General features: G+C 36.0%; 1 protein-coding gene across 1 annotated transcript in view; it reads right to left on the bottom strand.

Moving 5' to 3' along the window:
* LOC144976639 (cytochrome c oxidase subunit 4 isoform 1, mitochondrial-like) overlaps positions 1-12,027 on the bottom strand; it is a 12,042-nt gene continuing 15 nt past the window's right edge. Inside the window, exons 1-5 of the mRNA XM_078920940.1 lie at positions 11,905-12,027; positions 7,122-7,254; positions 5,654-5,824; positions 2,074-2,205; positions 1-622 (exon numbers count right to left, since the gene is read on the bottom strand). The exon at positions 11,905-12,027 is cut by the window's right edge and continues 15 nt beyond it. Of these exons, the coding sequence (XP_078777066.1) occupies positions 489-622; positions 2,074-2,205; positions 5,654-5,824; positions 7,122-7,254 (570 nt within the window). The 5' untranslated portion in view covers positions 11,905-12,027 and the 3' untranslated portion in view covers positions 1-488. The remainder of the gene's footprint in view (positions 623-2,073; positions 2,206-5,653; positions 5,825-7,121; positions 7,255-11,904) is intronic.

The raw sequence follows: 12,027 nt of genomic DNA, 5'->3' as shown, positions 1-12,027 counted from the left end.
AACTGTCGATCATGTATGTTTATTCATTCACACAAATACTGCCAAAGGCCAAGACTCAAATTACCTCTGATACTAAAACAAACAAACAACAATATTAATAATACATGTGTATCAAAACCATTTAGCTCAATTGGACTCCCTGACTATCCATTAAAAATTCTAACATGTGAGGGGAAGGGAAAAAAAAAAAAAAAAAAAAAAAAGCAAAGGCCAAGTACATTATTTGGATAAAATTAAAATAGTAACTTTATTTGAAGCCGAGAGCCTGCATATTAATTATAATAAAATATGAAAGGAGGAAAGAAAAAAAGATGGCCACCAAAAAATCTCAAGAGTTTAAAAAAAAATGGAAATAAAGCAGAGTGATTCTTATTCCATTTGGCACATTGATCTGTACCCTCCCTATTTTCTCCCCCACCTTGTCTCCCAAGTGTCCCAATAAATATATGTCTAAAGTCTATAAAATATCACACAGACACGGAATTTATTTATTTCCATGCCTGCTTGTCGTAGTCCCAGTCGGAAGAGACTCCCTGCACGTGTCCTTGACCTTGGGTGATCATACGCTCTATAGACTTCTCCTGCCACTCTCTTGTGAAGGTTGAGGGCAAGTTTGTGTAAACTGTAATGAGAAGAATAACACGATATTGGTCAAACGGGAACACAACGGAATTTGATTGAACATAAACAATTCATAATGCTGACTTACTGTTCTCTTTGTTGTTATAAATATAATCTCGAGTACTTGGGCACCCACTTCCTGTCACCATTGTTTTCTTAAGACCATAGAGATTGATGCTGTCTTTCAGTGTGTGTGCCTTTTATTCTAAAATGTATAAAAATGAATTTCTCCACTTGTTTCACTACCTGTTATCAGGGCAAAAAATATGTGCTGGCCTAGAAAAACACACAAAATGACCAGCAAGAGGGTAATAAAGGTAAAACGGCCAAAATAAGATTTCTTTAAAAAAGTATAGTTTAACCAATTGCCTTTCAATTCCCAAAAGCATACTTTTGTATGTTGTATCTTTATACTTAAAAAAAATTTTTAAATTGGTAAGTAGAAGAGATATTGCTTCAAAATCTGTGTAAAATTTAACCCCCAAAAATGCCTCCCCCCCCCCCCCCCCCCCCGGACCTAATTCGACTCATAATTTAGCATAAAAGGTTTGGCATGTTTGGTATATCATTATATTTGGCATTTTCCCACATACACTGATAGCTGTTGTGTGCATGAATAGACCTCTATCTAAATGATTTCGTATTGATGATTCCGTTATTTTCAAAACAATCTCATTATATAATGTTGTTTTAACTTTAAAGCTGATTTTCTCAAAATATTGGTTTTGTAACCAGCTACATTTAACTAACCACATCTCAAAAACTAGTGAAGGTATTGACAAAATTTAAAGACCATTATGGCCAGAGAATGATTGTAGACTGAGAAAATAACAAACTATAATTCGACAGGGGGGGGGGGGGGGACATTTGGTATGGTCTCCGAGGCCAACACACAAATGATAAGATATGTCAGATGAGAATAAACTTGAAAATCAACTAAGAATAGTCACTGACCAAAATTTAAAAATCTGAAAAAGTATGCCGAGCTGCCTACTTGAACTTTCAAAAAGCAAAAAAAAAAGAAAAAAACTTGAACTTTCAAAAATTCTTACGTTCCAAGGGAAAAAAAAGATAAAGTCACTCTAAACAACTTTATAAACAAATAATTTGCCTTCCGTTAGATCAAAAATGCTCCAAAGTCAGAAATACAGTCTCTTAAGTATTAAATGCTCCTTTTAACAAGACTCATTGAGTCAAAGAGGCGAATACAGTTCTCTAGTTGGAGCCAAAAATCCGTATTTCTCCTAATTTTTCGCAGTACTAGACAGGTCTGAGTATGTATGAATAAGTGGCAGTAAAAGCAGGAAGAAAACTACTAGAAAAAAATCTTTCACCAAAAAGTACTTGCTTGTACTTTTTCTTTCTCTGCTTTGACTGGAACTGTTTCATCACTACGTTTCAGATTTTTACCTTGCCCTTGTACCCATTCTCAAACTTTTGACCAGAACTTACCGACTTTTTTCATGAACATCATAAACCATCCGGTGATGGTGAGACCTGCCAGAACAATGGACACTATCACCTTCCAGTCTCCTGTTGGGGCATTTATTTCAGAGTATGTCTGGCAGAAACTGGCACGGTACACTAAAGAGGAAAAGGAATACAAATTTTTTTTAATTAAATAAAATCATAGCAAAATTCTCTCTGTTCATCCTCAAACAAAATCTTTCTCTAGGGCCCATTTCCAGAAAAGATGAAGGTAATCCAGGTGTCACTTTTGCTCCATACCCAAAAGATGCCGAGATTGAGCCCCAATCGAACAAGAAAGTTACTTCACCATTGGTCACTTTGCAGCACTTCCCTGCAGCTTGGTCACTTTGCAGCACTTCCCTGCAGCTGATGTCTGGGTTATGCCAATCTTCCCTTTACATCGCTTCTAATATTAACCCAAGAAGTGACCAGGGCTTTGAAAATACATGCTATTGTTCATGTCACATCAAACACTTCACAGAAAATGTTTATAATTTCTACTTTCACTAGAGTGAACGAAACCAGAACGAAACCAAAACAACCGTTAAATCTAGAGATTGTATATGATGGCAGCTAACAATCCTGGTCACCAATCTCTATCATTTGGGAAGGGAAATTTCAAATGAATGTGAAGCAGAGATGCCAACAGAGAAAAATGAAAAAGGAGGAAAATGATCAACGTCTCATCATGCCCTCCAAAGGCGTGCTCAGGCTGCCAAAGGCAGCCTCCTACTAGGGGGGGGGGGGGGGGGGGGGTCCGGCATGCCCCCCCCCCCCCCCAGAAGTTTTTTTATTTTTTAAAGTGGCAAAATAAGGCTATCTGGGACTAATTCCCATGAATTTGGGAGCATTTATTATCCATTCAAAGATCAGGTGAAGGAGTCATAAAACACATAAAACTTTTTTTTTTAAATCTAACGTATATATTGCAGTTATATTTTTTTGTGATATCACCATCATTTTGCAAAGATTACAAGGATCATATTGTGTGATGGTGATGTAAGTAATAGTAGCAGAGACAGCAAACTAATAATTTAGAAGTTAAAGTATAATAATGCATCAATATTAAACAAACATTACCTTAAAATGTTTCAACGATTCGCTAAATTATAATTTCGGTTTTTTTGCGAACGGAGGAACAATGGGAGGAACCGAGGAAAAAAGGGAGGAACCTCCAAAAGGAGGAATTCCTCAGATCCGCGGAAGATTGGCATAACTGGTGAAGAGTAAGACCCATAAATGTATATCTTATTAGGTGGCTATATTTTTCTCATTTACATTATGGATTATTTCTTCTAATATAAATGAAATATTTTTGTAAAGACAAGAATTTTTAGACACCAAAATTTATACGACCTTGACCTCTCTAAGGTCATCAATTCACAATAAAAATATGTTCAAAGTGAACTTCATTCAATAGCCTAACAGAAAATGTATACTGTTATCGGTCTCTTTACTCAATAACTTAACAAAAGCACGATATGTACAGCAAGTGTAAAGTGCTAAAAATCTTGTGTCACCACAGGTTATATTATGTGTCACTTCTTCTAGGCAGAGACGCCAACTTTAAATTTGGCTCACAGGAGTTTCAGACACCACTCGTAGGAATTTCAATGCCGAAAGAGGAATTTCCGCACACAAGAAAAAGAAATTCGAATGGTATTTGATATTGTGTTTACATATTATATAGTTCTAAATAGATAACATTAGAATTACATAATGATACATAAACACAATGCCAAATACAATCCCAAAGTTTCCTTATTTCAAATGAAGTAAAGGGCCAAAACCTAATGGTAGAGATTGTACTACTGGTGGTAATGTGGTGTTGGTGGTTGTAGTAATAGTAGTAGTGATGATGAAGATCTGATAGTGGTTGTAGTTGTAGTGGTAGTGATGATGATATGGTGGTGGTGGTGGTTGAAGTAGTAGTTGTGATGTGGTGGTGGTTTAGTAGTGGTGGTAGTGTTGTTGATGTGGTGGTGATGGTGGTTGTAGTACAAATGGTAGTGATGATAATGTGGTGGTGGTGGTGGTTGTAGTAGTAGTAGTAGTGGTAATGATGATGTGGTGGTTGTAGTGGTAGTGATGATGTGGTGGTGGTGGTGGTTGTAGTAGTAGTGCTCATGATAATGATGTGGTGCTGATGGTTGTAGTAGTAGTGGTAGTGATGATGATGATGAAGTGGTGGTTGTTGTAGTAGTAGTAGTAGTTGTAGTGATGATGATGCGGTGGTGATGGTGGTTGTAGTAGTAGTGGTAGTGATGATGATGTGGTGGTGGTGGTTGTAGTAACAGTGGTGGTGGTAGTGATGAAGATGAAGTGGTGGTGGTACTTATAGTAGTAGTGGTAGTGATGATGTGGTGGTGGTGGTTGTAGTTGTAGTAGTAGTAGTTGCAGTGATGATGATGTGGTGGTGGTGGTTGCAATAGTAGTGGTAGTGATGATGTAATGGTGGTGGTGGTTGTAGTAGTAGTGCTAGTGATGATGTGGTGGTGGTGGTTGCAGTAGTAGTAGTAGTGGTAATGATGATGTGGCGGTGGTGGTTGTAGTAGTAGTGCTAGTGATGATGTGGTGGTGGTGGTTGTAGTAGTAGTGGTAGTTGCAGTGATGATGATATAGTGGTGGTGGTTGCAGTAGTAGTGGTAGTGATGATGTGGTGGTGGTGGTTGTAGTAGTGGTAATGATGATGTGGTGTTGGTGGTTGTAGTAGTAGTGGTAATGACGATGTAATGGTGTTGGTGGTGGTTGTAGTAGTAGTGGTAGTGATGATGATGTGGTGGTGGTGGTTGTAGTATTAGAGGTCGTGATGATGTGGTAGTGGTGATTGTAGTAGTAGTGGTGGTGATGATGTGATGCTGGTGGTTGTAGTAGTAGTGGTATTGATGATGATGTGGTAGTGGTGGTTGCAGTAGTAGTGGTAGTGATGACGATTTGGTTGTAGTAGTTGTAGTGATGATGATGTGGTGGTGGTGGTTGTAGTAGTACTGGTAGTGATGATGATGTGGTGGTGGTGGTTGTAATAGTGATAGTAGTTGTGGTAGTGGTAGTGATGATGATGTAGAGGTGGTGGTGGTTGTAGTACTGATGATGATGTGGTGGTGGTGGTGGTTGCAGTAGTAGTGGTAGTGATGATGGTTGTAATACTAGAGGCAGTGATGAAGATTTGGTGATTGGGGGGGGGGGGGAAGGTATCCTTGTAACAAATTGACCTCACCGGAATTTGACAGAAGTTGCCCGGAGCCCGGAATTTTTTGCTCCAGACCGGAGTTTTTTCCGGTGAAACCGGAGTTTTGGCATCACTGTTCTAGGGTTGAATACCAGGTAAATGTACCTAATAATTGACTGGCGGAAAGTAAAAAAAAAAAAAGAAGAAAAAAGACAATTAAGACTTCTCCATTCACAAACCTCAATATTTGTATTAACTGGGCTGTACAATTTTAAACATAAATTTTAGGAATTTTCAGAGAGACCAACAACCCCCCCCCCCCCCCCCCCCCCCCCCCCCCCCAAATTGCATAGTAACTCTTGCAAAGCTGAAAATCTGTGACAATTTGCTTACACTCTTTCTTCTCCTGCAAGCTCAAGGCTTTCCAGTCACCCTTTTCCTTTTCTTTCAAAGCCAAAATTTCAGGAGAGTCTTCCTTGAAACGAATGGCTGGGGCGGGGAATTCACAGGCATCGATGTAATTGGCTCTTCCAGTGCTGCCATAGCCAACAATCTCTCGAGATCCTGTAAAAAAAAAAATGAGTGCAGATGTTTGTTTTTTGGGTTTTTTTTTTAGGGTTTTACGGCGCTTGCAACATACTAAGGTCATATCAGCGTCAGTAAAAGGAGGAAAATGGGATAGTAAAAAGTTCAAGAATAGCAATTAAAGCACAAGTAAGAAAAATGGGAATTGGTTCAAATAGGAAACAGATGTAGATTCCGAGAGCACACTATCAAAGTACTTAGTTTGAGATCACCTAAAAGTCTGATCCAGACACAAGCACAGGTCCGCACTAAGAAGACTAAGAGGAATACACTTAAATGTTTACAAATAATCTTATATATATATAACACAAAAAATTAATACAATGAATAACAGAGATGACTTACAAGACAAAAAATATCATCTCCCAAAACTATACATTTGACTGTTTCCCTCCCAGCCAGGGCCAGGATAACACCAAGTAATCTTATTCCAAGACAAAACAGATATAAGGGGATAGAAGACACAGTAAGTGCCTCCCTGCCCACTGTGGGAGGTCAGAAACCCCTCCCAGTGGATAAAGAATCATGACCACTCTGGGAAATAGGAAAATCTGAAATCTTAACATTACAAAACAAAGCTGCCAACCCAGATTGCCAGTAAAGAAGGATAAGACTAAGAAAACCTGGACATAAAAAAATGACATTATTCCCAAACTCAAATAAAAGGAACCTTCCATGTGATGCATGTGTCAACTTAAATCATGAAGTGTGTCGACCAATAGCCCTTCAACTAACACAGTTAACATAATTGTATTGTATAATTAAGTGATTGTAAAGTTGGCAAAAGTGTAGTAGTCTTGCCAATCACCCCCCCCCCCCCCATCCCTAAAAAGCTTTGGTGGGAGATTTGTAAAAAGTTATAGGGACATTTTTAAGTAAAAGAAATTTTTTTAAAAAAAAAGAGTGTCATGTGTCAATTGCTACACAAGCATACAGGTTCCCTCATTTTAAAAATATGACAGTTTGTCACAGAAAACTGAAACATAAACGTACTTATTATCAGGAAGTAAGTAAAAAAAAATTGTGCTCCAGCCTTGAAAAGGTACAAAATACGAAAGGTGGCTGTATCAAATATAAAACGTCACGTGGTGTTTTCATTTTACAGAGTATTTATAAACCTTTGTAGGGGGTAATGTAAACGAGGTTACAGAAAAAAAAATGATATGTAGTCTCTTTTTTCCAAAGAAATGTCAAACACATGATCTGAGCCCCGATATAATTTAAGATGTTTTGTACTGAAAAATATCTATTCTCAAATGTTGCACACACAACTCACCAATCTTAGGGTGGATCTCGTCCCTGATCTTTTGGTCAAGAACAATGTTTTTAGAGCAAGCAGAAGTTGTTGTCAAAGTCCTTTGCGGAATACGCACCGCCCTCACCGCTACTCGAAGTAATTGGCCACTCATCTGTAAAAAAACAAATGTAAGAGTTATACAATTATTTTTTTTTTACATTATAAATAAAAATATAAATTCCCTTTATTCATCCCCAAGGGGAAATTTGTCTTTAGGGTTACAAGGGAAGACTAGAATAACCCAGGTGTCAGCCGCAGTGTAGCACTGCAAAGTGAGCTAGGCGAGGAGACTTGCTCAAGGCCACACAATGAGGCTGGTAGTCGAACTCGGTACCTTTTGGGTATGAAGCAGAGACCATACTGCTGATATCATTTTTTAAAACGAGTAAATAAAAAGGCTTTTTAAAAACATATTCTATTAACCACATGAACAAAGTTTCCACCCTCATCAAAATACAAATTATATGAGGATTACAGTTCACTTCAACAGTCAAACATCTCCATCAATGCCAAGCTCCATATATGACAAAAGATGAAGTCGTCGATGTCAACATATTATTTTTGTTTCCCTTTATTTCTTCCGGCAGCCACAAGAGGTAATCAGTACTCATTTCATTTCTACAAAAATCAACTAACAACTAACAGCTGTATTTTGTGTCAAGAATGGCAGTCATTTTGATTTCCCCATGATTGTTTGCCTTGGAGCTGAAAAGTACCGAAAAGATAATAATCTGACTATATATATATATATATATATATATATATATATATATATATATATATATATATTATATATTATGGGTCAGTCCACCACTAAGAGCCATTTTTTGTGACATGACTGTTAAAATTTCAGTAAATAATTTTTTGTTGTGCACAAGGTCCAAGGATCATAATATCATGTGCCAAAAGCCATACCTCAGGCTACATTAGTTTTTGTGTGTTTTGGTGAAAAGTGAAAGTAGTCAGCACTGTTAGGAACATTACATGGACAAAAAATGGTATAATGTACAGGTGCAACAAAAAACACATTTTCCTCCAGTTCGCCACAATTATATTCTATGTTCAACAACCTGTTCCACTGTAAAACAGAATTTTGAAAATAATTGAAAATGTGATTTCTGTTGTCACTATTATGTTAGGAACATTACAGGACAAACGCCAAACAGGAAATAGGTACATTTCACTTTTTTTATTCTTTGATAAAAAGACCTTATTACAGGTAAAATATACTTAGATATATAGCAAACAGAAGTACTATTTATAGAACAAAGGCAAAATAAAATTCATTTTCAGGAAATAAAATGCAAGTATTAACTTTCATTCATGTTAGGAACATTACCGGACAAGCAAAAAAAAGAGAAAAGTTTAATATTTCAAGCGGCATTACAAGATTTTAACTTTAGAATGGAAATACTTGGAGTATTCCCATAAAAAGAAATGTATTAGTAAGGAAACACTTAATACTTTTAATTAAAGTATACCAAATGTAAAAAAAAATTATTATGTTTGGAACATTACCGGACATTCAAAATTAAGAGAAAAATTAAATATTGCAAGATGTATTAAAAAATTATAATTAAAGAATTAGACTATTGTTATGAAAAGAAAATGATTTATTCAAGACATACTTAACTCTTTGATTGAAGTACACCAAATGTGAAATAAATAGATTCTGTTAGGAACATTACCGGACATTCGAATAAAAAAACTTTATGAAATAATATCTGAAAAAGTTATTTCAAGAAGGGAATAACCAACAGTAAGAAAGACAATCATTAGTCCGTTTAAATTAAGTCATTTAATATTAAAATAGTAGTAGTAGAAAATTCATTGAATATAAAAAACAATAAAAAGTACAAAATGACAGAGCAATTAAGGGGTTACAATAATAAAAAAATTTATTTATAGAAACGTGTAACGCCCTCGTGCCGTTAGAGATGGAGGTTGAAGGGTTTGAATTACATCGTACAATGGCACGACAGACAAGTCATCTATGTTGGGCCAAACATAAACCCCAAGTCCTGCTTTTTTCATGAACCGCACATAAAGTTCCCCTTTAAGAACTTCTTGTACCTATTTGGAAAGAGAAGAATAGGTTCATTGCGACATGTTTTCAAAGTGTCACTCAACACGATCAATCGGTCTATTAAGTTCCAAATTCAATCAAATGAATATAACAAAGCCTTGAAGTAACATATATGTGTGATACGGGTTTTAAAAACATTGTTTATATGATAGGAACATTACTAAACTAGGCTAATTGTTAGGAATATTACATTCCCGAATTCACGGACGATGAGGTTTACCAACCTGTGTAGGGAACAGCCATCTTGGAAAAGACCAGAAACTCGGATCATTCACTGCACCATAAAAAGCGGTTGGGAAAAAAACGAAACGAAACTTGGCCGCACCAATTAGTTTTATTAGAGCTGTCATCGCAGGAACATTACATTCGGACGACGCGAAGCCGTTATCGGAGAAATTCGAAATCATGATGCTGACGCGATAGTATCGATAAGCACACTTTCTATGCATGTCCAATAATAAACAATCTTTCAGAATTTAGTAAATTCACGAAGTGTATATAAGTTTTGAAGATAATGGGTGGCAGTAATTTTCTAAGTCAAAACGGACGACGCAAGTAATGTTCCCAACGCATTTTTTAATTACGTGTATAACAACAACATGGCGTCAGATGCACCAAACAAACACATAATTATTTTCTGTGTGAGTCATGTACTAGGAATAAACTCACGAATGCACTTTGTATGCGTGGATGTTATAAAAACGTTTGTAAAATGTGTGAGTCTGACGTGTCACAAATAAAGAAGAGATTTTCTTGCGATTCATGAAGTAAATTAAACACAACTTTAATATGCTTTGAGTTAAAAGACATTTTCAAGCTAATGGTAGCTTCTCTTGAATAGACTGTACACTTTCAAATAGAAAAAAATAATGAAAGTGCACTTGAAGGTAGGATTTAGAAAAAAATAAATCAGAGGGTATAAAATGGCTCTCAATGGTGGACTGACCCATATATATCAAATATAGTTCAATCCTAAAACTTGAGGTTACTTGACGAAGAAGAATATCAATATCAAATCATACACAAGTAGGTGTCAGCAGGTGACACATAAAAAAATACACCTTGCATTTAATTTATCATTTGCAACGCTCTGTAGAAAGAAGACTAAAAAAAAAAAAAGTGGAAGGATTCAAATTCAAACACACAGTGTGGATTCCGACAAGGCCTTCTAGGGCAGACAATTTAACCATTCGGCCATGACACCCAAATGAATGTCGACAACATACTGTGTATATAGTAACCTACTACTACTATCCATCCACTGATTTTGATTTATTTGGTTAATTTTATGTTTTTATTGATATTTTATTAACTTTACTTATTTCTAATTTCTATGTGCATTTCGAAACTTTCCATATTCCGGTTTGTGGATAAATGTTTAAAAGAGCGGAGCTTTAAAAAAGTGTCTGTGAATAACCGTCCATCGTTATTGCCAGACAGTGTCTGCCAATAATCATTTTCCTTATTCTCAGTCTCAGACACATGTCTAGATAGTCTGAGAAACAATCTATCCGGACCATGCAGGCACTTTGATAACTCCAGTCCAGTGGCCGCCGATAGGCTCACTGTAAGGTGAAACTCGTTTTTTGGAACTTTATTTTTGACCCTTTACTGTGTTGGTCACCTATGTGACTAATTTTGCTATCATTATAAAGGGCACAAAACAAGCTTTCTAACGGTGTATTTCATTCTTAATTTCTGATTGTATTTCTCAGAAAGCTTATGTAATAAAAATTTATAAATTTTTGAATTACAAGAACTTTTTAAATTATGGATACATTTTAATTATACTTCATACATCGATAGACAATTAATTGAAGAATATCTCTGCCAAATTTCATCAAAATTGATACACTCGCTCATTATTTTATTTTTCCCGCCACCAACCCCACTTTTTAGGACAAAAACCTCATATTTTTTTCCATTTTCATTTATCCTTCATTTTTTCCATACTTTCCATACATGAAAATGATTTATATGAAAATAAAGCTTATTTTCTGACCTTCAAAATGATATCTAACACTTTCCATTTATTTTTTAATTGAAACAAAATTACTGAAAACAATAAGTGGGCCATGTTGACTGCAAGACTCAAAATTTCCCGATAGCCGCGAGATGCTGGTTTTGAGGCAGCAGTGAGATCACAGATTCTCTCTGTAAAATTGACAAAAAATTTCAGTAGAAAAATATAAATAACTCTGGAACCGTAGGTCGTAGAGAAACAAATAAGGTATCAAATTTTATGTTTTTTCGAGTCCCATCCCCCTGACTGAGTCAAATCAAGATATTTTGAGTTTGAAAATTTTATCAAAGTGCCTAGATGCATGCAGTCATGCAGCTTACCTTTGTCTGACTAGATAAACTTAAAATTAGAATGTATTTATTTCATTTATAAGCATGTTTCTCCAGTTTAGACTTAAAACATTTTCTAAACTGAATTGTCTCAGCTGACAATGGCCAATGGCAACGCATTTCATTTTCATTACGTGACTTTTGTCTGTCTCGAGTCTCATTCATTACTAAGACTAAACTATTGCTTAGTCGGCGTCTTCATATTCCGCATCTAATTAGTGTAGACCATATATGACAGACTAAATAGAAAATTCAAAAAGATAGAAATAGTTTATAATGCCATATAATTTCGCATTAAGATATTTTGTCCATTTGTTTACAAACCTTTGATAAAAATTATAGGTGTCTCAAACGACCCCTAACAAAATCACATCGGATATCAAAGGAAAAGTCTCGTTTCCTGCGAGTCAAACGGTTGAGCACCAACGAGATTTCCGTTTTTCTACC

The sequence above is a fragment of the Berghia stephanieae genome, chromosome 7 (assembly GCF_034508935.2).
Source record: "Berghia stephanieae isolate SIO BIC M18660-M18661 chromosome 7, UCSD_Bste_1.3, whole genome shotgun sequence".
Classification (NCBI taxonomy): Eukaryota; Metazoa; Mollusca; class Gastropoda; order Nudibranchia; family Aeolidiidae; genus Berghia; species Berghia stephanieae.
This window is presented reverse-complemented; position numbering and strand designations above follow the sequence as displayed.